At 43.4% G+C, this 27,633-nt stretch overlaps 3 protein-coding genes across 3 annotated transcripts; all 3 read left to right on the top strand.

Annotated features, from left to right (window-relative positions):
- The first annotated feature begins 51 nt into the window (after nt 1-51).
- On the top strand, nt 52-1,103 carry LOC133917939 (uncharacterized). Its single transcript, XM_062361750.1, has 2 exons — nt 52-389; nt 851-1,103. Exons 1-2 carry the CDS (start codon nt 52-54, stop codon nt 1,101-1,103), a joined length of 591 nt encoding a protein of 196 aa, XP_062217734.1.
- An 18,208-nt stretch (nt 1,104-19,311) lies between these two features.
- LOC133919156 (uncharacterized) lies at nt 19,312-23,296 on the top strand. Its single transcript, XM_062363448.1, has 6 exons — nt 19,312-20,095; nt 21,111-21,294; nt 21,385-21,609; nt 21,729-21,845; nt 22,185-22,418; nt 22,579-23,296. Exons 1-6 carry the CDS (start codon nt 19,572-19,574, stop codon nt 22,786-22,788), a joined length of 1,494 nt encoding a protein of 497 aa, XP_062219432.1. The 5' UTR covers nt 19,312-19,571; the 3' UTR covers nt 22,789-23,296.
- A 1,512-nt stretch (nt 23,297-24,808) lies between these two features.
- On the top strand, nt 24,809-26,070 carry LOC133919155 (cell number regulator 2-like). The gene is made up of 3 exons (XM_062363447.1): nt 24,809-25,096; nt 25,196-25,480; nt 25,652-26,070. Exons 1-3 carry the CDS (start codon nt 24,913-24,915, stop codon nt 25,732-25,734), a joined length of 552 nt encoding a protein of 183 aa, XP_062219431.1. The 5' UTR covers nt 24,809-24,912; the 3' UTR covers nt 25,735-26,070.
- The last annotated feature ends 1,563 nt before the right edge of the window (nt 26,071-27,633 follow it).

Here is a 27,633-nt window from a genome sequence, read left to right as displayed (position 1 = left end):
ACCCCAAAGCTCCTATTGCCCAAATCACACCTAAAGCCCTAGCCCCCCGCCATGGCCGCCTCCCCCACCAGCTCCTCCTCCTCCGCCCCAACGCCTTCGCCGCGGCAGCTGCCGAGGCCACCGAAGGGGCCGTTGTGGGAAAAGTGCAACTGTATCCTACAGATGGAGGAGTCGCTCGCCGCGTCCATCGACGAGCTCGAGTGCCTCCGCACCCCTCTTGCTACCACCCTCGTCGAGGAGTTATCTTCCCGTCCCGCCCCCGCGCCAGCTGTCGCTGCTTCCTCCTCATTCTCCAACAACTCGAATTCATCCATCCAGGACCTCCTCTCGCTCGTCTACTTTGGCTCTCTCTTCGTCATGAAGTCGCAGAGCGAGTTCATCGCCACATGGTCACGCGCACCCACGAGCAGAGTTGCTGCATCACTTATGACTACGTCACGAATGACACGGCGGACCTGCTCGTGGAGATCGACCTCGACGCGGTCTCTACTCTCGCGGCCCTTGTGGCCTCGCGTCCTGCTGTCGTTACAGCTTGGACTCGGAGGACAGGTCCGACACCGATGACTCCATCAGCGAGGAGGAGGATGAGTTCACTCGGAGCAAGCACCGGGGAAAGCATCGGCGGCAATGATGTGACTTCTCTGACGAGGAGGAGGAGGATGAGTTCACTCAAAGCAAGCGCTGGGGAAAGCATTGGAGGCAGTGGTGTGACTTCTCTGACAAGGAGGAGGAATCCAGCAGCTAATCTGAGAAGGGAAAAGGTCAATCCGATGGTTAATTTTCACGGGAATGTGTTAATTTTGAAAAGCTCAGATGTCTAATCATGAGGTATTACTATTTGTGTAGCCAGTGACAAGGGCAAGCAGAGAGGCGATGACGAGGATAATGAGGAGGAGGATGCGATTGGAGGTGAAGGGTTAAGGGCAAGCGAGATGTTTAGGAAGGAGATGGGCCTCAAATGGATGCTAAAGACAACAAGCAGCAGTAGGGCTAAGGGCAGTGATGTTCAAAGTGCTGATAACGAGAAGAAGGATGAGGCTGCACATGAGGAGGACAGATCGAAATCCTCTAACTTCAGCACAGTAGAAGTCATGGATAAATAGTGAAATGTGAGAGGATGAACAATATTGTCACTTCAAACAATGCAGGAAAATGTACTATAGTATGGTATTGCAGACAAAATATTGTAGTATCAGAATTGTAGCGGTACTGTAGCATCAGATCTGATTCGTCCGCTTCGAATCCAATAGTTCATGTCAATTTGAAGTCACCTGACTTCACCAGTTGGTGAAATCAGGGGATCCCATTCCAACGAGGTTGCCCCTTTTTACATGTTACATCCCACGATTCATGCTCGTGCGCCCTCCCTTGATGCATGAACATCAAGAGAGCAAATCCCAGGGAACTAAATCCTTATTTGAGGGACAATGGGAGTGGGTACCCATAAGAGTCTACCCTTTCAAACGCGGGCAGTCAGTTACTTTCATCCTCTGTTGTGGGTGATGGAAGTGCTAGTTGGAGGCTTAAAGCTTTGAAGCGTGCAAAGGAGCAAGCAGCTCGTGAAGGAAGAAAGCTTGAGAAGGTAAGCACATAGCCACTTTGTAACTGTTGGAATGTGGCCCATTTAAAGCCCATTCATGAGAATGCAAAGCAAGAAAGTTTAGTCCCGTATTGCCAGGCAAGGGGATGTAGACCAACTTAAATACTTGAGTTCTCTCGCCTCTTTGAAATAGAGAAAATGAGAAAGAGAGAGTATACTTTTCTATATTCACATGCACGCGCGTGCGTATTCGCGTATTTTTCGCGTGAATATCCGCGTGACTTGTGACTTGCGACGCGCGGTCGTAGCGTGGCAGCACAAAATTGCAAGCCCTTTTGCTGCTCTCCGTTTTTAATTGTGATCAATGTCATAATCAGCCGTTTTAATCGCAATCAATGCCTTAATCCTGAGAGTTATTGTCAGTTATGGAGGCATAAATTAGTGGGCAATTTATGAGAGAAAACGGCTCCAAGAGGGCAGCCATTTCCTAATAAATCCTGGAGACGTCCAGGCTTTTGAGGACACATCTCTCTGCTCCACATTTTCTTCTCCACCCATCCAGATCACTATCTTGTGTGCTGTACTGCCGGATCTCGTCGGCCCTTCTCCTTGCCGTGCACAAGGTTGGAGGGTGAGCGGTATCTCCGAGCCTCTGCCGCCGTAAAGCCCGCACGAGGGACGGTAATAAGGTTTCTAGGCAGCGCACCTGCGCGACCGCTCTGCACTGCTAATGGAGCATCACCAGCCCACTAAAGGCCAACCTCAATCATATTAATGTTCAAGGTGGTGCTTCTTGTTTTATAGGATTAGTTTTTTTACTATATCCTAACTCTTGAAGGTACTATGTGTATCGTAAGAGGAATGCTTTCGTTTTGTATGAATTCCCTTATTTTATTTCTAATGAGTATGTTGAAAATTATTTTGTTTACCCTAGAGTCCTAAATCTTAGAACTACAAAAGATGTCAGTTGCATAATCCAAATATGTATAGAAATGGATTAATTATAGAGTACTTGATTAGATCAACATAGATAATTTTTTGAAGGGTTGTGGCAGGACTAATGCTCTGCTTACTTCATGCTTCTAGTTCTGCTTCTGCTACTGTCAGAAGTCAGAAGCTAGAAGTCAAAATAAATGGGGTTTTGAAGAAGTGGCTTCTGAGAAGTCAGAAGTCTGCTTCTGAGAAAAATAAATTAAAGCTGAGAAGCTCGCTGAGAGACACTTTTCTGAGAAGCTATGTGTTGAGAAGTCAAAAATTTATTGTAAAAGTTAACAAACTATTTTCAAAAACTACTTTTTAAATAAGCTAAAAGCACTGAAAAGTCCAAAAGCAGAAATCCAAACAAACATACCCTAACACTATGTGCAGCTACTTTCTCAGAGCATCACATCATTGTTCTGCTCCTCTCATTTAGCATGAATTATGCTCTATAGTTTGCTCAGCTATCAAAATTCAATTAAATAAACTCACTTAGAATAACCATGGATTATTAGTTCCTGTTAGTCACCTTGCAATCCAGAGCAGTGAAAATAGGGCTCTTGGAGGTTCCTGTCGCAGCTGTACTGACAGCTAAGAAAAGAGGCTACGAGTGAAGATGCTTTGGGCTATGCAGAGTTCATTATTTTTTTTCCTCATAGATAAATAATTTATAAATATCTCACACATCACGAAATTAGCATTACAGATTGCACATTTCAATACAGGCATGAATTTCCATTAACTTACCTTTTTCTTGGTGGTTGCTGCAATATGCACTTCTCCTTCTGTTTTTTTTTTTGTCTGCAGTATGAAACAAATATATTGAGAACTTTTAGCATGTAGACTATGACACCATGCAAATTTAGAGTAGATCATGAAAATGATTTCATCTTAGTGATAATCATAAAAATTCCTATAAAATTGATGGTTTTCATACCAGCAGCTAATTTGCTAACTATTGTCCCAACTCACTAGAATATGATACGCCAGACTGAAAATCAGTAGTTGAACTGAAGAAAGTAGTAATCACCAAATACACATGAAAATGGTCAATCATCAGATAGACCTGTTCACTTCTTATCTACTGGTGACAATGAATGCAGAATGATCTAAAAGTGCATATAACTCTTATATTTGCAGTAAAAACAGTCAGCTGCATGCAAAATTGCAAAAGGGCATGACATTGCACTTCATGGCTCGTTAAAAGAAAAGTTAATGCAAGCAGAGGCTGACAATCACAACATAGACATAATATTAATAATGGATCAAACAAAATGAACTACTCAAATATGACAGGAAACTATGGATTGATTGATCCCGGTAACCTGAAGAAATCTCGGACTGCAATCCAAACCTATCTAAGTTGAGGATCTGAAGTTAAAAAAATTCAGAATTAATTACAAAGAACAAAAGCTCCAATCTAGTTCAAAATTTGCTCTCTGCCGGAGCACATACACTTGCAATTAAGCCAATGTAAGAAAGAGTAGGAAGAACATGACCAATCCTCCTGAACTCAAGAAGCATAGAATTAAAATCACTAGGAAGAGTCAAGTACACACGTATAGTAGAGCGTACCCGAGAACTAAAACTTAGGATCCTTCTAAACAGTAGCCATCTTCACACTCACAGAGCACATTAGCAAGAACATGTACAACAGCGATCCCTATGTCCTCCTCCTCGGTACCAGATCGAACATGCACCCAATTGAAGCAACTTGCTTGCCGGGATAGTAGCCAATGCACATCCCCTTCGAGGATTAGGAGTTGGTAGAGGACAAATGCTTGCCGGAGGGGAAGATACAACGAGGAACGTGGCTCTGTCCTGTTCCTCCTCCACATGCTTCTCGGCGTAACCTTGAACGGTCAAACCTGAGAGCAATCAAAGAATGAGAGTTGTGTCAATCTCCTACTTCCTATACTTTCAATCACAACTCATATGTTCATCATTTGGGAGAAACAAATGAACTTCCCTCAGCTTCCTGTGTCTTGTCCCCTCCTTGGATGTAACCTCCCTCTCCCTTGCTTCCTGTCTGGCGACCTCCTAGGTTTAGGGGACGAGAGTAGCAAGGGAGGTCGAGAGATGGGGGCTGAACGAGAGGAGTCAAGAGATGGGGAGCGAATGGACCATACAAACGCTCACTGGCTCGGTCCCATATATTGGCACACGTGGATGAAGTACGATGTGTTCGATTCGACGACGATGCTTCCTGCGGGCGAGCGAGCACGATCGGACGAGTGATCCTGCCAACTATGGCAGACGAAAGAATTTGTGAGAAAATTTTTGAATAGTAGAGATTAGATTCACGGATTAAAAGATAAAACTCGTTATAAGTTTGATGATCAACAAGTGAAGCTTTTAATGCAGCCATTCACAGGGTGACACCTCATCATGTGTTGGCATGCGAAGCCAGCCAAAACGTGGGCGAGCATTTTCCTCGCCCGCAACTTGCCGGCGCATGCATGTGTACTTTGCGTTCGTCGGTTTGCCAAAATCTCGCGGGCTGCGAAACAAACTGTAACCAATGTTGATGGGCGTAGCAAACTTTGGTAAGGCTCACGTGGGCTGTGATCCAAACAGCCCCTATACAACACGATTGGGCCCCATGCTAGCTCAATAGCTTTGTTGGCTCCGGGGTCAAGCCCGAGCTCCGATTTGTTGCTTGCTTCTCGCCCAATTCCCTCCGTCTATCTGAGAACATGGTAGGAACGATCGTTTGTTCCATGCCCACTCGCGTTCTAGTCCTCGGCTCGACGTCGAGTCTCATCAGGGCTTGTCCCTAAAAATAAAATTGTAATCCCTCACGTGTGATATCATTTACGAAGTTTTGGTTAGTTTCGTTGATTCTTTTAATGACATTTTCTTCTAAGCTAAGTGTAGTTGTAGGATTGAGTGTAAGTGAACGTGGGTGTGTTATGTGAGAGAGATATATATATATATGAACATATAGTACCGCAGGGAGGAGTAAAAAAAAATCTCTCCGTCCGTCTAATTCTTTCCGTCTTTGAAGTTTGAACAAAAAAAAAAAAGTTCTCTCTATCCTCATTGCTACTCCCACCTTAGAGTTGATCCAACGATTGCAAGCCCATATGATCCTTCCCTACCCTGACCCTCCCCATCTATCTAATTATGTACTCTATCTGATTGTAAATTTAGGTCGTTTTACCTTCCTCAACTATTCTCTAAATATAAATTATTCTCAAACTTTTATGTATTTTTTTTTCTCTTTTGTTCCTTTCTTATCTTTGTTTAATAAATACTATCACGCTCACAAATGAATGAATTATTTTTTTCAATACAGAATAAATAAGGGACAACAAGATCATTTGATCTACTTTCTTAATCCTTATATATAAGTCTAAAACGACATATATTTACAATCAGAAGGAGTATTACCCATACCCACCGGATAATTGGGTAAAGCTAGTCCAAGGCATCATGTCACTCCCGAAAAAGAGTTCTTTGACAATTATTTTTTCAAAGAAAAGATAGAGTTCATCCACCGTCCTTTTTGTGTCGGGGTCAGCACGACGACAACTGCTACTCAGTGCCTCGGTGATGACGATTCAGGATTGATGGTATCCGCAGATATGACGAGACGGATGAAGCGATTACTAACATCTGTGGAGACCATGGCCACTTACGAGGATTAACGCTGGATGGCAGGGAGAGATGAGTGCGAAGGACAGAAAGGGGTTTGGGCGTGGCACTAGCGCCAATAATCCCGAACCAAATCTACTACCCAAATCACCAAACCGTACCGATCAACTCGCTTTGATCAGGGATGAAAACGGATGGAAACGATCAGAAAAACTCTCTAACCGTTTTTATTTTTATATTTTCTCTGTCGAACGGAAAAGAAAACAGGATAGGTAGAAACGAGGAAAAAAACGGTCGGACATAATCAGAGAGTCGAAAATGAACCAATCCGATCGGGAAAATGCCAGTATCGTTCGGGATTCAAAATCACAAAATGAAAACACCGACCTACAAAACCATCAAAACATGTCAACATGTATAAGTTTAACATTATCTTCAGATAACACTGAATTAATAAATTTAATAAACCAATCCAATCAGCAAGTCGCATTAAAGTAAAAAAATGTCATATGATTTTTCGATTCACATGACATATCATTTTTTATCAATATTTGACTCAAACAATACAAGATACAAAGATACAACAATATAAGCCTTAGGACCGAGCAATAGCTCGGTTGGTTCGCTTCCAGTGGCAGACTGACAGGGACGATCAGTCATGGGTTCGATCCTAGGATCGACCCACGAGCTTCATCGGGAGTTTTTCCTTAGTAGTTAGGGGTATGCACACACGTGCTCGTTTAGCGAGAATATATCTGTAATGTGTATGCTTAGGACATGCATGTGTGTGTGCGTGTTAGGCGTGAGTGTGATGTAAGTGGGTTATATACGTCATGTTTTGTACCTCTTTAAAAAAGAACCACATAAACTTTAACTCGATACTCGAGCATATAATAAACGTAAGTGACAAGTCTCAACCAAAGACATAAGTGAGCGTAGGGGTGAAAACGGACGGAAACGGTCGGAAAACCCCCCTACTGTTTTCACTTTCATATTTTCTCAGCCGGACGAAAACGAAAACAGGATAGACGGGAATGGGAAAAAACGAAAACGGACAAAAAAAAAAGGGATACGGCACCAGGACGGAATGTGATTTTCCCGTTCCATTTTCATCCCTAGCTTTGACTGGTGTTTGGTGTTTGGTAGCGCTAGCAAATATTTCTGTTTTTTGGGAGGCTCGGTTGTTCCGGTATTAACCGACTGGGAATCGGTACTTACCGTAGAAACCAAAGTGCAGAAAGCGCATCCTTCGATAACCCAGCAAGCACCTGAGGAACCAGTCCATCTTCCCGAGTCCTTACGAGCACATGGTTCAGCCCGGTAGCCCATCGAGTCATGTATGATTAGAGCTGGTAATTTTATCCCATTACTCATTTACTCACAGGTAAATATTCTAGCGAAAAAAATCAACCGATTGGTATATAGATACATGTATGAGTAAGACATATATATACTCGTGACACCCGTATAGATAGGCATATTCCTTTAAACCCCAACATTTCACATCCATATCACATAAATACTCCTACCTACTACCCAGGTCTCCCCTCGGCTGCCCCCTAATCATATCTGCTCTGCCCCTCACCCTGCCACCAGCACCTCTGTCGGTCACCCTGTGCCACCACTCCGCCCCACTGCCCGCCCCGCACTACCACCACGTGGTTAAATAGGTATACATGTGGGCAATTTGTTTGGTCCCCACTCTTCACCCACGTGCAGGGCAAAAATTGGTGGGTACCTGTATAGGTGAGCACTACCCGTATCTGTCATACCTGATTGTCATCTCTATATATACGTCATGTGATTGCGACAGTGAGAGGCCACGAGACTCACAAATGCCCTACACCACATGGCCGAGGACCTCGGTTGCCTTCCCGGTCGAAGCTCGCAAGGTAGTCCTCTCCTAAAGAGATGGGTATGGATCGATATTGATCCACTTTAGTTCAATTTAATCAACAAACAAGACAATATGAGCTAGAAAAATATCTAATCTCTACTATACAAAGTAGAAGTTAGTTCATATGTCATCCCTCTCCCGCTATTAATCCCCTCCAACCTAATAAAAATCAGACAAAACTGATTGGATCACCTCAAACTCATTCGCCGCCCTCACCTCTTCACTGCCACCACCAGATTCAATTGCTGTTGTCGACGATAGGTAAACTGCCAAACTAAAGAACTTGTTGAAGAAATATAGGATGCTTGAAGTAGACTAAAGTTGGCCAATTGGGCCGTGCCTATTGAGCCGGCATGAGACCCGCTACTGTAGTCACAGCCCAGGCATGACACGACCCGAAGTTAGCCTAGTCGTGCTAGGGCCGAGGCCATGGCACATCATGCTGGCATGGCCCAGCTCGACTATGAAAGGCCTGGCTAGGCACGCCGAGGCACGGACAGTACTGCACGCCAACGACCTTGCTAGCCACACCAAGGCACGGCCGATCCTAGCACGCCAGGCATAGCTTGAAGCTGTTGGCATGTGGCGCCAGCCCGGTTGGGCACAGTTGGCCCGTCAGACACGCTGGTTAACGGGTTAAATGGGTTGTGCTTAGCCCATTTAACCCATTCACCTGGATTTTTTTAAAAATTTCTAGCCATTTTGTGACCGTTTGGGCTCCAAAAAAAATTGATTTTTTAAAACAAAATTCACTATTTTTCACCTATAAATAAAGCATCATCCTGCCGTCCCATTCCACACTAGCAACAACATTTGCTCTCTTGTTTTCTCCTCTCATTCTTATCTCAAAGTTTTTGACAATTTACGATAATTTAGCATAATTAGTTTGAATTGTTGCAAAAATTTTGAGAAATTTTAACACCGTCATCCTTGTCTCTTGAAGAAATCTTAGTGATTTTTTTGCATTGATGCTCTTTCTTGTTTATTCCATTCTTTGTTTTATTATTTGATTATTTCTCTTTTTCTAACTCAAATATTTGAATTTTTTTAGTACCATCCAACATTAATCATGGATGCAAGTGATCATGATGATACGCCCATCAATCATGATTTTTTTCTTCAAGGACTCCAAAGAGACTACGACCCATTTGATAGCACTGCTGCATGTGAAGAAGAACCTCACGATGAACCTCCAGCTGGTTCACATGCAATAGTAGCTCCATCATCATGTTCTACAGGTGCACACACGTTAGCAAGCACCGACTCTAAAAGATCAAGAGCCACTACTTCTAAAGTTTGGCAAGACTTCAAAGGACCTATAGAGACGAAGACGGGGTAAGTGTTAGTAGGACACTTGAAGAGGCACACTGCAACTTGCAAGCGAAAGAGTGAAGCAGCCATAAAGCAGATGATGTTGTAGTATAACCCTGACGACTCTGTTCGTTATTGGGAGTATGACTCCGCCAATGCTCGAAAAGATCTACGCCGCTTCATTGCAAGAGAAGATCTACCACTCAGCATCAGTGTATCTGCTGTATTTGAAGATTACATTAAGCAAGCTTATAATCCTAGATTCACGCAGGGGCGAACCTAGGTTAGGAGGTGTGGGTGCATATGCACCCCCTCCTATTCAAAAATACTACTAAAATTAGCTTTGATGAACAGTAAATTACTGTAGCTCCGATGAACAGTAAAGAGCTATGCACCCCCCTCTCTCCGACGCTAGCTTCGCCGCTGGATTCACGTATGTTTCTACACAGATAACTAATAGGGATATGGTAAAAATACTACAATGCGTGTGGTAGCAAGCTTAAAGTAATATTAGAAATATGTATATTTTCATTTGCTTTGACCTCGGACAGATTGGCAGGCAGGGCTAGAGAGGATTATCTTAGTGTGGTTGCTTATTTTGTTAACAATGATTGAGAACTAGAAAAGAGAATAATAGATTCCTGGTTGATTGACAACACGTATATCGATAAAAATATTGCTGAAAAAATATCTCAAGTGGTTGAAGACTTTGGTCTCAGATATAAAAAAATTTCTATCACTTTAGATAATGCCGATGCAAACTCTAGAGTAATAGATATTCTTACTTTGTTGTTTAGTACATATGCTGAATTTTTTTTGTTACATCAATATTGTGCTTGTCATATTATCAATCTTATAGTAAAATCCAGTTTAAAAAGGTTGTCGCAATACCTAGAGAATTTTTGTACGATAATAACTTTTGTGAACTCCTCTAACTAACGAATTGCAGTATATAAGCAGTGCTTGTTGCAATAGGTATGGGTCTATGTAAGTTTATTATGGACATGACGGTAAGATGTAACTCTACGTTCTTGATGCTAAAAAATATTGTACCATATAAGAGCATATTTGGTGTGTTTATTTATACACACTATCATCTATATGGGGTCAAACTTTACTCACATAAGCGCATTGTTATGTTACCGAAAGGATATTAGAGTTTCTAGAATTTTTTTATGATTCAACTGTGAATTTAGCAGGAGTTTATTATCCAACATCTTGTTTAGTAGTGCATAATATTATTGAAATTGCTACTCTTTTAAACAAATATAAAAATGACAATCTTCTAAGAGATTGTGTAGTTCCTATGAATTCTAAAATTTTAAAATATCGAAAAGAAATTCCTTTGTTATATGCATTTGCCTTTGTTTTAGATCATATAGCTAAAATCGTAGGCTTATGTAGAGTTTTCATAATTCTAGATGATGCTCTTGGTCATGATTATTCTACTATTATACTAATATTTGTTCTATGTTATTCGATGTTTATAGTAAATATGAAATAAAGTACGGTAGAGTTTACCTGCAACGACCTACACTAACACCCACAACAAGTAAGAAGATGACAACATGTTGAGAAATAATTAGTGGAGGTTTTTCATCAAGAAGTTCAGACTATTCGTCACGATTGTTTACGAGCGCCAGAATTCCGACATCCAGAGGGGAGCTAACATCTTTTATCAATACTGACGTTATCAACCATAAACAAGAAAAATTCAACATACTACAATGGTGGTATGAGCACAAGATGAATTATCCAGTGCTTTCACTATTAGCACGAGATTTATTAACGGTTATCGTATTTCTTTGGAGGCTACCTCCAGTCTTACTAAAGGGATAATCAAAGAGAGAAGAACAAGTCTCCCTAGTGAGATTGTGAAAATACTCACCATAATAAAAGACTAGGAACAAGCTGAAGCGTGAATGCTACACACTGTAGAGAATACTGAGCTTGATGCTTCACTAAAAAATTTGTATTCAGATGTTGATGAGAGCATGTAATTTCTAATTTTCTGAGCTAGGTTGTACTCTTCTTTCCTTTGCTAGAAAGATTTTTAGTGAGGGAACCTATTAATAAAGCCCATTTTTAGAATTAATTATGTGTCCATATTACTTTGATTTTTATTTTTTAGTGACTTCTCTTGATTTTTTTCGAAAACAACCAACCACCTACCCACTCGGCCTATAAATAGCCACAATTGGCACCATCCACAAAACCACTCACGGGCTCACGGGCTCTAATTCTCTATCTTGTTTTCTTTCTTTTGCTACATGCTACTTTGCTAGCCACTTCAATAAATCAAATCCAAATTTTCATTCATGGATCAAGACACCGAGGACTCACGTGCATGGTCATCAATATGGCAACATTTTGAAAAGATCAACAGAGAAATAGATGGGGAGCATGTAATATTTGCCAAGTATAATATATGTAGCAATAAATTTTGTGCAAGATCTATAAGTGGAACAGGGCACTTGAGGAAGCACATTACATATTACAAAAAGAAAAAAAATTTGTAGTTCCTAATGAAACCGTATAATTTTCGGAGCATAGGTTGTACTCTTTTTTTTTAGTGGAAAGATTTTTAATGAGACAACCAATAAATAAAGCTCATTTTTATCTATTTTCCATATTTGTTTTTAAATTTTTAGCTATTATTTTTTAATTCTTCTATTTTTGGAGGGTTTTTTTTCCGCCAAGCCACAAACGTGCCCAGGTCAGCATGGCATAACCCGTTACCTTAACCAGGCCTGACAGGTAATGCCTTAACTGGGTCTTGCCTAGCCAAGCCGGCCCGTCAAACCCATTTGGATAGGTCTGAAGTAGAAGAATCACAAGGACACACACATGGGTTTTTAGAAGGTTCGGGTCCCCTCTCTCTCCAAAAACAGGTGTAATGACTAGTTTTTGAGTGTGGAGTATTTATACCCCACACTTCCTCTCTCTCCAAAAACCTAGCTCATTCATTTCGATCTAACTTGAGACAAGCATCTCAAGAGCATTCAAAGCTTCCCCTCACAAATCCTTTTTTGTGATTCTAGATGAAATCTTGTGTAGGATTGAGTGAGATCAATGAGTAGTGCTAGTAAGATTCAAATCCATCCTTTGAGCACTTATTTTCTTTGTCAAGTCGGTGATTTCACGTTTGTTACTCTTTGTGGTTTGTCCAACTAGATGGCTAGGCGTCACTCGTTGAGCTCCCAATCGTGATGAGCTCTGGGACGTTTGTATCACCCCTGCAAATTTGAGTAAGCAATCCTAGTTCGATTTTTGTGGTCGCTTGTGTGAGAAAAGGGTTGAAAGAAATCTAGCTCTTTTATGAGCATCTCAACGGAGATGTAGGCACTTCTTTGTAGAGTGGCCAAACTTCGCCGAACAAATCCTTGTATCTCATTTATCAATCTCTTGTCATTTATTGCATATTCTTGTTCCCGTTAATTTTTAGGGTTTTGACCCGATCTATCTCTCTGCGAGGTTTGAGTTGTAGGTACTTGGAGAAATAGGTTGGAACACATCCTCTGGTGATTGATAATTCGTGGATTTGATCCACGTTGTTGTTGCATAGACATCAATTTGAGTTCTCTCAGAAATATCCGGAGTATTCATAGATTTCTGTGGAACCTCTGTATATTTGCGGAGGTTCCAGAAAAATATATGGAGAGCCCGCATTTTGCTGATCCACTACGTTTAGTTTGTAAAATTTTCCGGTTCCACCTATTTACCCCCCTCTAGGTGACATTAGATCATTTTCAGTCCCCACCAGCTGCCTAGTTGATCAGGGTATAGATCTAGAGAAACTCAATGGGGTTTGTACTTCCATTGTATTTCTTGATCGTCCCAGGGCGGAACCTTGCCGACCAGCTTACATTCTGTAGATCCGGAGAGAAGGCCAGAAATCCATTGTGGCTCCTTGCTTGGTTCTAGCATCTCTGAGTCTTTCCCACGATGATTAGAGAGCGGTCTTGATTTGATTGATATCAGGAAGTTCCCTGATTAGATCGATGAGGGGTAGATGAAGCCTCTTCATAAGCCCCCTGATGTCTCCGCTTGTTGTCAATGACTTGACGCAAGTCATTGATCGGATGACCTTTGACCGGTGAGGTCCAGTGGCAATTGTTTGTCTAATTGTCAACCCGGGAAGCCTTGTTCCGAGGGTTACGTCTCTCCAAGTCCGATATGTCTCTCGGTGAGGGATTATCTGGTCTGCCCCAATTAGTACTATTTTTAGCTAGGTCCTGATGAGAGTTCTCGGCCTAGATGATGATCTCCTTTGTTAAGTCGACCACCAAGTTCATCCAATCCTTACCGACTGGGGTAGCCAGATCTGTGATCGGATGGCGCATGAGGGCCTCTTGTAGAAGGAGGATATTCTTAGTAGTTGTGGATTTAAAGCAGCCAGCCCCCTATTGATGTTCAAGAGATGGTAATACTGGGCCCATGATAAGGATCGGAGGTGGTGTGCCTGCATGCGGTTGACCATCGCCTGCCACCGGGGCTGGAGGACCGTGACCATTTGCAAGGTCATCGTCATGATGACCCAGATCATTACCCTCATTTCCGATAGCGAAAACTTCTCGAGGGTAATCTCTGCTAGATGAGGTGTCTAGATCCATCAAGAATGCTTCATCAGATTACTTTGGGTTGGTATCTTAAAAATCTATGTTGTCAGAAACTACGGGGATTGATCCCGACTTGCTGTGAATCGGACATTCACAGTTGTCTTTGTAGCTAAGTGGTTTGAACTTGATGCCGTAATATTTGGCACACTGGTCCCTAAATCGACTTACCTCTTCACTTGAAACATCACCAGGCAGTTCATCGCCGAAATCCACCCGATCGATCATTGATTCATCGGGAAGAGAGGTAAAGTTATCGTAGAACCCCTCATCCGAAAAACTGGTTTTTGGCGAAGTGTTAGGTGATGTCAACAACATCTCACATGTAGATTCTTTAACGCCTTTTTTTATGATCCCCACGGACGACGCCAGCGGTTGACGATTGGTGAACCACCGATCTAACGAACTTGTTGAAGAAATAGGTGATGCTTGAAGTAGTCGAATCAAACAGGAACACATAGGGGTTTTTAGATAGGTTTAGGCCTCCTAGCGGATAATAACCCTACATCATATTTGTCTTGTGTTGATTTGAGCCTGTTACGAAAGGGGGGTGCGGCTAGCTTAGATGGACCTAAACCTAGTCGTTGACTTCCTCCTTAGCTTATGTTGGCTTCTAATGACTTGTTTGGGCTTGTCTTGCTTGTGGTCCCCTTTTCTTCATAGAGCCTCTTGGCTCCGTATATATATGAGGGTGTCGTACGTCCTCTGGACTCCTCCATCATGTTCTTGGAGATAAACCTTTCCGGCTAAGAGACTTGGGTATCTGTGGGTAGTTTCCTTTCTTCTAGGGATTCCCTTCCTAAAAATAAAGATATGCCTCAAGAATTACTAGAAACCCTGGGGTAGCCAGATATGGTAACTATCCATTATTCATCATCAACTGCCCCTCGCCTCTTCAGCACGTTCATCAATTTCCAGGGCGGGAGGGGAGCCGACTAGATCTCTCAGCTCATGCGGCTACAACGCTTGGTTGTAGAGTTTGGGGAGGTTAGTTGCGATCAGAGGTTCATTTAGGGTTTTGACATGGAGGATCAGGACATAATTGAGAATGGTGGCAGGGCACTTAGCTTGAGAATTAGGGGTGTGTCTATTGACGGTAGAGTGCTGGAGAGTGGCAGTGTTGATGAGGAGGAAAATAGAAAGAAGATCATGGTGCAAGGGGGCAGCTTGAGTGGGCCAACGTGCCAGGTTGAGGGCTGTGAGATGCATGCCACCACTGTTGTGGTTGGGAATGTTGTACAACGATTCTACCAACAATGCAGTAAGTTTATCCTTGCATTTGTCTTTGGTTATGCTATTGGTACAGTTAATGTACTTTACACTAATTATGCACACTTCATTAGATGGTATTGAGTAAGGCTAGAAATAAAGCTCGAAAACGATCAGCTCGGCTTAGCTCGGAGGTCAAACGAGCCGAGCCCGAGTTGGCTCACTCGCAAGCCCATCTCAATAGCCCCGCTGCCCTAGCCCACTGTGTCTCTGTCGATGGCCGCCCGCCCGCTCGACGAGTCTCTGCCGTGGCCACCCGACTGCCGCATCTCCTCTCGCGCCGTCCCAGCCGCTGCGTCTCCGCCCGCGGCCACTTTGCTAGAAACAAATGCCTCTCAGCTCATGGCCACCGTCCGCCGCGTCTCCACCAATGGATGTCCGCCCCACCCGTCACCACGTCTCCGCTCGCTTGGTCGCCATCGTGTCTTCACATCTGTGCCCTCCTGGTCACCATGTCTCCACCCGCCCAATGCCCGATGCCTCTTCGCCCGTGATCGTCGTTCACCGTGTCTTTGTCCATGACCGCCCACCCGCCTGTTGCAACTCCATCCGTCGCTGTGTCTCCGCCCGGTGCCATCGCTCGCCATGCCACCTCTCTGCCCGGTGTCGCCGCCCGCTCGCCGCCTGTGGCCCTATGCTCATGCTTAGTGGATTGATATGTGCCTATGCTGGCTTGCGAGCCAGCAACGAGCCTGAGATGAACACATTTTTTAGCTTAGGAATCTAACCGAGTCGAGCCTGGCTCTCTCACACACAGGAGAGCTCGTTCGAACCGAGCCAGCTCGGCTCGTTTCCACCCCTAGTATTGAGCGACAGACTTTTTAAATTCCAGTGCCACAATAGCTGTAAGAGTTAATATTGGATTACATATTTGAACATGTGGATTATCAATGTTTGAAGGAGCTAAGCCATTGACATGTATACTATATGTAAACACATTAGTCCTCTATTAAAGTGGTGTGTTTTGCTATTTGCAGACGGTGGGGTGGAGTGTGCCTTCATGTCAAATTGGTGGCAATAATCAAAGCTCAGAGGGAGGGCTAGGGCAGCAGCTTGATGGATTGTTGATGGAAGTATGAGATGGAGAGGATCAGGTCAGATATGAGGGTAGTGGGCGCGCCAGCGACTGGGGCGACAAAAGTGGAGTTACGAGGAGTAAGGATGTGACGGTATATTCGGAGCCAAGAGATGCTAGATAAGGTAGTGTGTTGTGGCAGATAAATCAACGCACTATCGGAGAAAGCGAGGAACATAGGCAGTTGGGTTGTTCGGTTAGAGGGATTTTTTACCTAAAAAACTTCACTTTTTAGTCACTAAGAATATTATATACAGAAATGTTTTTTTACATAAATGTCTCTAGGATGTTATTATGAAGATGTCATTTTTGTTATATTCATGTTAGACAAGAAATCAAGAGTTATGGTATTGCTCCAATGTTGAATCTTATGTATCGTAGAATACTTTTGCTCTATGAATTAATTATTATTTTAACGTCATGTTAAGATCTATTGCAATACACGAGTATTATACTAATTAATTAATTAAGTTAAACTAACATGAGCTAGTGCATAGTGTGTTGTGAGCCCGTGATACACTGATGCAGTGACGGCCTGCGCTGCACTAGTGTTGCACTGCTGCTGCGTGCTGGTCTCTGAGCAAGCTGGAAGTAGCAGTCCGCAAGTGCTGGTGCTCTCTTGCTCGGCAAAGTGCGAAGTGGAAATGGTGTGGCTTCAAATTGACCACTGGGCTGGAAGTGTCATGACACATTCGCGTTGTTCAACTGAGCGTAAGGTGCAACCCTTTGACGTGTTATATTGTTCGAATTCGCGTGCAACTCTGGTAAAAATAGTATTAACCGATTCCAAACCTTAGTTTAAAAAATTACCATATTTTACTGATATATCGTACCTACCAAACCGACATAACCGAAATTACCAAATGAACAAACCTATTTGTCATCTGCAAGAGTTGACTGCGATGATGAATGAGCACATCACATGGCTGACCGCGGTATTAAAAGTCCTTTTTCTGCCAAGTTGTAACTAAGGTTCAGTTCAACAGGGACTATAGATTTTATTTCTCTCCATAAATCGAAGAAATCCTGCCAAACGGGTAGTTCGGTTTTCGATTCATGCAAGACAGTAGGAGAAACAATTCTGTTTTTTTTATTAACAAGAGAATCATCTAAAATAGTATTTTTCATTAGAATCACCTTCTCTCAGTACATTCTTTCAAAAATCCAAATTTACAGAAGTAGCTAAACGATTGCACAAAGAGAAACATAATCTGAAATAGAAATTGAAGAATATAGAACTCTGTCAAATGGGTCCTAACTTGAGTGGTTATTTCAAGAAAAAAAAGTTGAGAGACCCAATATCATGAAGAAAAAAAAGTGCATACCACCTGCAAGAAGATTGTTTAGAAAGATGGCACAATATGTTTAGAGAGAGTATGTTCGTGTGTGTGTATATTTCATTAGAATCACCTTCTCTCACGTACATTCTTTCAAAAATCTAAATTTATAGAACTAGCTAAACGATTGCATAAAAAAAATATAATCTAAAAGCAAAATTAGATAATCTAGAACTCTATCAAACAGGACATAACTAGAGTTGTTATTTCAAGATTAAAAAGTGGAGAGACCTAATATCATGAAGAAAAAATGTGCATACCACCTGCAAGAAGATTGTTTAGAAAGATGGCACAATATGTTTAGAGAGAATATGTTCGGATGTGTGTATATTTCATCACAATCACCTTCTCTCTCAGGTACATTTTTTCAGAAATTCAAATTTACAGAACTAGCTAAAAGATTGTAAAAAAAATATAATCTAAAATCAAAATTGGAGAATCTAAAACTCTGTCAAATAGAACCTAACTAGAGTGGTTATTTCAAGAAAAAAAATAGAGAGACCCAATATCATGAAGAAAAAAATGTGTATACCACCCGCAAGAAGATAGTTTAGAAAGATGGCACATATATGTGTGTTACATATGTCCGTGTAGATTCGAACACCTTAGTAACCAAACATTAGTAACTTCGTCCATTTAGTAAAGCATTGCTTCTTTTTTTATAAGGGATGACATTGCCTTGGATGATGAACAAACAATGAGATATCACACGAATCTCTCGTGTTCAGCCGTGCAGGTGAACAGCACAGGAAGAAAAGGCACTTCGATTCAGCTCGGCAGCGAAGACAACTGTGTCGCCGCTGGATCCAGGGCTGCAAATCGCCAATAAAAATAAAAATAAAAATAAAAATCAAACCCTAGGCATTTCCGTCGCCTCTCACATTCCCAGCCGAGCAGCCATCCTCGCTTCCAACTGTCTCCGCCTTCTAGAAGCCGCGCGCACCAGACCAAGGGGCGGGCCAAGGCCCTCCTCCCTGTCGAGCGAGTAGCGATAAAAACAGAGGGGATAAATCCCATCCTATTTTGATCCGTTTCCTATGCTTTATGAAAACAATTTTATTGTTTTCTAACTGTAGTGTTCCTATCCCGTTTTTAATTGAGAATTCCTGTTTTTTAAATTAAGACAAAACTTTACGAATTGCAATGTCGTCCACATGTCAAGTCTAGCCGACCAACCTAAATATCACCTATATCATAAATTTCATTCAGACCCTGTGGCCTAGTCTCAGTTAGTTGCCGACCTACTGATATCGGTAAACTCATACGACTGCGCTGCTTTTAATCCTAGTCTTTATGTAACTATATATTGTGTCGAGTACTCGAGTTACGATATTATGATTTTTAGTTAAGATTTATATCATTATATGATCTATTAATGTACGGTATGAATTATTTTTGTTGGTGTGAATTAATTATATATCACGTCGATACTTGAGTCATGATTTTATAGGTTGGTGTTTTCTATTTGAATTACCGATTTCTGATTGATACCGACGTGTTTATGTTAGGATTGATTTATTTTCGATATCTGATATTTCTAAGGTTATACCGTTTTCGAATTTCCCATTTTTATTCCGTTTTCAGAAGAAAGTATAAAAATAAAAACGGTTAAGGTTTTCCATCCCTACTAGCGAGCCGGTCGCGCTCCGCCCCAAAATGAAAACCCCAAAGCCAAATCCAGGCTTCCCATTCGTCGCGACGCTCCAAACCCCACACTAACCGAGCCGCCTTCTTCCCCCGGAATTCCGCGCGACGTCACCGTCACCCGGCAGTTCGTCACCGTCGATGACCGAAACGGTTACTCCCCTACCACCACCAACACCACCGAGCAGTTACCACTCTTCTCCGCGTCGCTAATTTCTCTCTCTCTCTCTCTCTCTCTCTCTCTCTCTCTCTTGCTAATCCCCTTCTCCGATAACGGCTGATCCCTCTCTAATCGCCGATCGCCGCCATGTCCTCCTCTTCCTCCTCGTGCGACGAGAGCGGGAACGCTAGCCCCCCGGCGGCGGAGGCGGCGGGGGCTGCGTCGGCGGGGGTGGCGCCGGCGTGGCCGAGGCGGCACTGCCGGGACGTGTTCTGGCTGGTGGTCTTCCTCCTCCACCTGCTTGTCTTCGGCGCCGCGCTCGCGCTCTTCGGCCTCAACCGCTTCTGCCAGGCCGACCGCTTCAACATCGGCCTCTACGCCAACCTCACCGCGGACCCGACGGTGCCGGCGTCCGAGCTCACGGAGACGTACTGGAAGTACTACGGCGCTGCAGGGGCCGTGGGGGCCGCGCTCGCGTGGGCGCGGCTGGCGGCGGCGGCCGGGAGTAAGGACGGGGGGAAGGTGGTCATGCGGACCGCCGTGCACAGCCTCACGGCGTACCTCGCCGTCGTCAGCGTGCTGTGCTTCTGGGGAAAGCACTTCTTCTGGGGCGTCGCGCTTGCTGTCGGCGCCGGCCTGCACTTCCTTTACGTCATGTCAGTGCTCGATAGGTACAGCGCACGACAACTACATTTTTGTCTGTAAAATTTGGCAATTCGATCCAATTTAAAACGAACTTGGACTCTAGTGAATGAGGGTGTGATGCTGAAACCGACTACGGAAGTGATTTCTGCAAATCACATGCAAATTTTAAGAAATTCTATTCACGATTCCTCAACTTCTTATCTGCAAATTTGAAAAATCGCACTCGCTCCTCCAGTTGTCTGCATACGCTGGCATACCTGTACTCATGAGTCAGCACGCCAATTGTCACTGCTTTCTTTGTTGACATGTTCTTTTGGTCTAGTTTATTTGACTGGAAAATGCACAATTTAAGCATGGGTTTGTGCTACTTTACGTATTAGGATCACACATTTTGGATTATTTAACTTCAGTGCTGTTTCAAGATTAATTTCATTGTAGTGGTATGAAGGGAATTCTAGTCAAATGAGTAAGCGAAGAGTAATAAGTGTACTGTGATCCAAAAGCTGTTCAGTCCTTCGTATTGTGGCTCAGATTACTGGTGTTCATCGTACACTTTCAACTGCGTTTTATTGACCAGAAGACTTGGCAGTTAGTGATACACACATAACCCGGTAGAGTTCAACTCTTTGGAAATAGCAATATCCCTTATAAGAAATTTCTTATGTTTGATAAAAAATATAACATGAAAGTCATATGAAAACTCATTTACTACTCAGTTACTGTGTGTGGAACCATCTTGGAGCCAAAAAAATTACTCCTTTTGCCTCTTAATTTAGTTGTTGGCTACTGTCTGTCTGGCCTCTGAATTTTTGTTGAATGTTGTCCCCCAAAGTTATCCTGTGCAATAAGCCAATAACCATGCCTCCTGGATTTATAATAAGTTGGGTCTTCAGGCCATATATTCTAGATCTGTTAGACTTTGATTATGTGCTGAAATCACAGAGAAAAACAGTGCCTTTATATCCACATGGGCAATGCATCTGTTGCAAAATTGCGTACTTCTTTATTTTGCATGGCAGTTACTTGGTTAATTTTTGCTAGGTTTCCTTTCACAATGCTAATATTGCAGAAGGCAGTAAGAATGGTATGGGAACTTCCTGATGTGATGAGAGTTGCATATGCATTTGTGCTAGTCATGCTTTGTTGGATGGCATTATGGTCCTTTGGAGTTTCTGGTATTGTTGCCTTTGGCATGCCAAATGGTGGCCAATGGTGGCTTCTTTTGGTGAGTGAGCAAGTTTTTATCGTTGTTCTGTATCAGATTTCAGTGTTTTATTATTTTTAGATTTTTTTTAATAATATCTCGTGTTTGCAGATTTTTTCAGTCAGTTTATTTTGGACTGGAGCTGTCCTTAGCAATACAGTCCATGTCATTGTATCAGGTATGGTATTCCTTGTTCTCATTCATGGTGGACCAACTGCTGCATCGATGCCCCCAAAACCGCTTCTAAAGTCGCTTCGATATGCTGTAACCACTTCATTTGGAAGCATTTGCTATGGATCACTTTTTACAGCTGCTATTAGGACTTTACGTTGGGAGGTTTGCACCTTTACCTCCTATAGTTGCAGCACTAAACTCAGATATTAGCTTCAATTTTTATCATTGTCTCATCCTTTTTTTCTTTTTGCCCTTGCTTTCTTTCTTATATTAAATTACAGATTCGTGGAATCCGTTCCAAAATTGGAAGCAACGAGTGTTTGCTGTGCTGTATTGATTTTGTGTTTCATATTGTGGAGACCCTTGTTCGCTTCTTCAACAAATATGCATATGTACAGGTGAGTGATGTTTATCTCCGCTGTGACTTTCAAGATGTAGATCATATCAATGTTAAAAGTCTACCTGTTCAAAGTGTTTTCTGCTTATCATTTGTATCTCTGTACTGACATCTTTTTCATGTTTTTTAAAGCTATAACCTTAATACCTGTATCAGTCAAAGTACCTTTGCATATCTGGACATTTTTTACACAAATGCATGTGATTTGTGAACCAACCACTGCTTTTATTAAAATGTGAGTTCGGTATACTAACAATTTATCTATATCCTCAGGCTATTGAATATTGATAGCTGATATCAGGTTATCCAATGTATGTCTCACATAGTTTTCCATTTTCAGATAGCTGTCAATGGGCAGAGTTTCAATAGGTCAGCTAGGGATGCTTGGGAGCTGTTTCAATCCACAGGGATCGAAGCACTTATTGCTTATGACTGTTCGGGTGCTATCCTTCTGATGAGCACCATGTTAGGTGGACTAATTACGGGAACCTGTACAGGCGTTTGGACATATTTCAAACAAAGCGGTAAAGCTGTTATGGTTGGTTCAACCTCTATGCTGATGGGTATGATACTGGTAGGTGTTTATCCTTCTAGACGAATTTATATAGCTAAAGTAACTAAGAAAAGGAAACTGCATGCTCAATTTTTTCCCCTTACTGTACAAACTTTTTCAGAGCTTTTGTTAAAAAGTTCCTGCGTAGTTATTCGATACTGAGAGTTGTTCTATTTTACAGGTTGGGCTAACTGTTGTGGTTGTGGAAAGTGCTGTTACATCAATATACATATGCTATGCTGAGGATCCCCTTTTGATTCAGAGATGGGATCCTGAATTTTTTGAACAAATGTCTGAGGCACTACACGAGCGACTGCAGTACCGAAGTGCACGTGCTCGCCAAGTACTGAACGGCCGGCTTGATCATTTGCCGAATTCATCAAGTATTTGAATTGCATGTCAGACATTGCTCATTTCTGTGAATCCACCGTAACGTAAGCAGGCATTTCCAGAAGAAAAGAAGGCTTGGATCTTCCTGCCATTGAAATATAGACCAAGGAAGTTTTTTCTCGGCCATTGAAATTTAGAGAACTGAAGTGCCCCCAGCAATCTTGGAGGCCTTCAAAAACAGCAGTATGTTCCCAAGATCCCAATGATGCAGTGATTTGTTCATGCTTGGGTATTACTGCAATGTCAGTTTTTATTTGTGTAGGCTTTGTGTGGGAAGATAGAAATTGGTAAATCCATCTTCGAGATGTAGGTTTTGTGATGCAGAGTGGGTGTGGTTCTTTATTTTAATGGAAACACTTATGCAAGTTGGTCACTGCGGCAATTTTTCTCTTTTGTAGTAAGATCTGTAGGTATGGAGGATTTTTTTCTTTCTTTGAACTTTGAAGTGTCTCAAAGTTTGAGTGCGAGTGTTTCGGCACTACAGACGCCCGCGCAAGGGTATAGCCCTGTACTTACGTTCCTTGAGCAGGTTAACGTAATCGGTATGCAGTGCGAAGTGGACCGTATGTCCTCATGCCAATCGTTAGTAGTTTCCTGTCAATTTTTTTTTTTAAATGATGGCAGTTGTGTACTCATGCCGGGGTGGGGGGTGTCACAGCAACAGCCCCCGGCTTCGCTGGGCTAGCAAGTGGCGGATGTGGCGGCGGCGGTGGGAGCCGCTGGAGGGAGGTCACGTGGATATGCTCATCGGCGGGGACTGGAGATCCATAGGAGACAGATTGGGATAAAGAGAAGATGAGATAACCTTGGATGGGTGAGGAGTTAAAATCACTATTGAATGCTGACTAGGATGGGAAGATGGACCGGCGAATCGCGAGCGCTGAGCACTGGAAATGTAAAGCTGGGGACCGGTGAGCTGGTAGTGGATAGCTGAATCACTTGAAGTTAGTGAACTTTTGGTTTAACTTTTAATATCATAGATCACTCTGCTATATAAAACATGAGTTATAAGTTAATTTCCGATACATCTCTTATTCTCCTCTCATCTAATAAAAAATTTATAAAATTTAAATAATTTACTCACTTTCATTCTACAGCCTTTCGTCACGTTATCGACTATAAATATAGGACATATTCTACTAATAAAAATAAATTAATTAATTAAAAGAAAAATTAGCGGATCATCTTATCTTTTTTTAATCCTATCTGAAATCAAACTATGATATCGCTTCTGATATATTTATTCGTTAGCGTTTCTATTATGTATTCACATCTTCATACTTTGAATTTACATTTGATGCTATCATATCTAATATTTATATTTTCGTTATAACGTAAGTACTTAGCTACTATCGGTAGACTTGGTAGTCTGTACGTACGGGTACCAAACGGAACGGAAAAAAGGGGCAGTGCACCTGTATTTTTCGCTGAAAAACAAGGGCATTTCCACGCGTACAAGATTTCGCTAAACGGCTCTTGATTTGAGCAGGAACAGATCATCCATTCCCCGCACCCGGTTTGTTAATCAAACAAGTGGCACCAAAACGACGAACTCGACAGGCTTGGGGTCTTGTCCAGCGTACACTCCAAGCATTGAAACCATATCCCAAGAGAAGGATCGTTCCATGGCACTCCGACACGGCAACATGCATGAGTTGATGCACCGCATCGCCACACTCTCAAGCGGACCACTGCACTCCCTAATCCGACCGGATGAGATCGAGCGGGTCAAACACTCAAAAACGAAGTATGCCTGCCCCGTCTTCCCCGGCGGCCGGGCGACGACTTGCCCCGCCCCGCCCCGACCCGCCGGAGTCCTCACGCCTCCCCGACGCGGACTCGCGCGCGCGTCCCCATCCGGCCATCCCCATCACGCGCCAAAAAGGTCTTCGAGCAAACCAATGCCCCGTCTCGTCATCGCGACCCCCGCCCAGGAAGGCAGGAAGCGACGCGGCCCGCTTGTTCGGCAGTTATCATCGATTGGCGCTTGCGCCCCTCGCCGATAAATACGCGTGCGCACGGATCCAGACCGCAACGCGCAACACCGCTCATCAGTCTCGCTTCTTGTCCGCTGAGACTAGAGGCTTGTGTCCCGGCCCCGGGCGGTGAGGCGCTGCCAACTGCCATGTACCCGAAGGCGGAGGAGGGTACCGCGCGGGCTCAGCCGCCGGCCACGGGCATCCCGATGAGCGACGGGGGCGCGTACTACCCGGCGGTCGGCGCCACCGCGGCCTTCGCGGTGCAGGCGCAGGCGCCCATCGCCCCGTGGTCCACCGGCCTCTGCGACTGCTTCGACGACTGCGGCAACTGTAAGGGCCCGCTCTCGCCGCCGGTCTGGCCGGTCAATTCCTTGGTTGATTTGTGGCACGCGTGCATGCGCGTACCTGATCGACTCTGATATGCTGCAGGCTGCGTGACGTGCCTGTGCCCGTGCATCACGTTCGGGCAGATCGCGGAGATCATCGACCGGGGGTCCTCGTCGTGCGGGTCGAGCGGGGCGCTGTACACGCTCATCCTGCTGCTCACGGGGTGCCAGTGCGTCTACTCCTGCTTCTACCGCTCCAAGATGCGCGCGCAGTACGGCCTGCAGGAGAGCCCCTGCGCCGACTGCTGCGTCCACTGCTTCTGCGAGCACTGCGCGCTCTGCCAGGAGTACCGCGAGCTCAAGAAGAGAGGCTTCGACATGAACCTAGGTAGAGGCTTCGACATGAACCTAGTAACCGCCATCTTCATTGCACAGGCGCAGTTAGCATGCCACTATACAGATACTGCCGGGTCACCACCTAGCCACATGAAACACCCGTCGTGCTAGTGTAACATACTGTAGTACCATGTGCTGACGGTTCCCCGACCGTTTTGTGCAGGATGGCATGCGAACATGGAGAGGCAGAAGGGGCGTACTGCCGCCACCATGCCACCGCAGATGCACCCGGCGATGACCCGTTGATGCTGCACCTCGTCGTCGCTGCTAAATCAAAGTGTCATGTGTCCCTCCATGCGAATCAGATTTGCGCTTGGGAATTTGCAAGTGGGTCTGCCTATATGGACAACTATTAGACCCACTCTAGTTCATTTGGTTTTCATTCTCATAACTAGCAACTAGGTGAAAACGCATTTCTAATTGTGTGAAGTGGGTTTCATGTCAGCCCAACTTTGTATCCCTGTTTGCGCTACTCTTGCGTGCATGCATTTCCCACTATGTCCTATGTATATTTCACAGTATGAGTTTGTATGGAAATACTATTATGTGAGAGTAAACTCTGTTTACTAGCTCCAACCTTTAGCTGAGGTCTTGAGGATTGATGCAAGGTGTTCTGACTCGGCTGGGAAATTAGAGTTGCTCGCATCCCTAGCACACAGCTAGGATTGCAGTGAGAGAATAATTCCACAAATCTCATACAGTGTCATGCTGCACCTTTCTTACTTGCACATGAGTGAAAAATGTATACTTTGGTTTCAACTCATTGCCCCACCAAGACATGGGATGGGATCTTCTGATGTACTGCACATCTATTGACATATGAGCTCAAATCCTACATGTTAGCGATCGTATAATACATCAGATGATTCTCGAGATAGGACTCCCTAAAGATCTTGGGAACCCCTAATCCGAGGTTAGCCTCAGGATTTATTTCCAATGGCACTTCCCACTGCACCGGCCAACACGTGGTGCCACCTAGCCCACGCAAAGGCTTCTTTCTTGCCCTTAGTTCCCATTACTTTCTCGCGTCTATTCCTCATGAGCGTCGTCGCGCCGCGCACCTCTTTTTTGGTTGTTGTCGTCCTCCCTTCCTCTTGAGCCACCACGTGTTCCTCTCGAGCGTGCTAAACCCCTCAGAATTACATCCTCTTCTGTTGGTACTGCTGCAAATTTCTTCAACTCAAGAAGTCATGCGTTCCCTTAGTCCATATGTACTCCTCTTCCGACAGTGCCGAGCATTCTAATTTCCAGCGCCACTCCAACTCCTTCTACGGCACGAGCAACCTGAAATCAAAAGAAAAAAGTGTTGATTTGAATCAAAAAATTTAGAACCCGATTTGAAAAGTTCTTGGATCCACAGTTTTTTAAGTTCTTGGGTGTAGATAAAAATTTATCTCACGAATCCAAGATCTTGCTCATGAATCCAAAGTATTTGGAGTTGATTGTTCTTGGATCGAAAGTTTTTTTGTTTGTTCTTCAAATTTTTTTAGTTCAGATCAAAAGTATTCCTCAGGAATCGCAAATCTAAAGCTTGCACTCATGCATGAATCCAAAAAATTTCTCACAATCAATTGTTTTTGGCATCAAATTGAAAGCTCAGATGACTGGCGTAGGGCAGAACGAGGAGGTGACAGGGAGGTGAGGGATGGTGATGAAGCATTTTCAAAATATTTTAGCCCATTACGACAACTAAACATCGAATGCAACCAAAGGTAAATAAATCTAGGACCAAGGTTTCAAACTTGGACTTGGGACCAAAAGCTAAAAAAAAATTCAACAATTAGAAATACGTTTAGTTTAAGAGTGCGTTTGGTTAGAGGATAATGTTGGATGGGATAAGACTATCTCTGTTTTTTTAATGGAATAATTCAAATTTCTATTTAGTTGGATGGATATGATGAATTAGTTTCCTGTTTAGTTAGATGGATGTGTTTGGTTGGATGGATGTGATGAGCTAAATTGTTATGATGATTTTTTGGTGAACTTACCCTTAACATTCGGAAAACAACCCCAAAATGTTCAAGTGATAGAATACAAAATGTTCAGAACATATGAAAACCAGATATTGCATTCTGACACATGAAAAAGTAATTACTCATTATGATATTATGGTGTTGTTGCAAATCAACTACACTTCTTAGAGGA

This window comes from Phragmites australis, chromosome 5 (assembly GCF_958298935.1).
Source record: "Phragmites australis chromosome 5, lpPhrAust1.1, whole genome shotgun sequence".
In the NCBI taxonomy this organism is placed as follows: domain Eukaryota; kingdom Viridiplantae; phylum Streptophyta; class Magnoliopsida; order Poales; family Poaceae; genus Phragmites; species Phragmites australis.
This window is presented reverse-complemented; position numbering and strand designations above follow the sequence as displayed.

What these genes read in the sequence shown, in the direction of transcription:
- LOC133917939 (XM_062361750.1), top strand. Translation starts at nt 52, where the DNA reads ATGGCCGCCTCCCCCACCAGCTCCTCCTCCTCCGCCCCAACGCCTTCG. An exon ending in AGCGAGTTCATCGCCACATG is followed by an intron (nt 390 to 850) that starts GTCACGCGCACC and finishes TTGTGTAGCCAG; the next exon opens with TGACAAGGGCAAGCAGAGAG.
- LOC133919155 (XM_062363447.1), top strand. Translation starts at nt 24,913, where the DNA reads ATGTACCCGAAGGCGGAGGAGGGTACCGCGCGGGCTCAGCCGCCGGCC. An exon ending in CTTCGACGACTGCGGCAACT is followed by an intron (nt 25,097 to 25,195) that starts GTAAGGGCCCGC and finishes GATATGCTGCAG; the next exon opens with GCTGCGTGACGTGCCTGTGC. An exon ending in AGGCTTCGACATGAACCTAG is followed by an intron (nt 25,481 to 25,651) that starts GTAGAGGCTTCG and finishes CGTTTTGTGCAG; the next exon opens with GATGGCATGCGAACATGGAG.
- LOC133919156 (XM_062363448.1), top strand. Translation starts at nt 19,572, where the DNA reads ATGTCCTCCTCTTCCTCCTCGTGCGACGAGAGCGGGAACGCTAGCCCC. An exon ending in GTCATGTCAGTGCTCGATAG is followed by an intron (nt 20,096 to 21,110) that starts GTACAGCGCACG and finishes AATTTTTGCTAG; the next exon opens with GTTTCCTTTCACAATGCTAA. An exon ending in TTAGGACTTTACGTTGGGAG is followed by an intron (nt 21,610 to 21,728) that starts GTTTGCACCTTT and finishes ATTAAATTACAG; the next exon opens with ATTCGTGGAATCCGTTCCAA.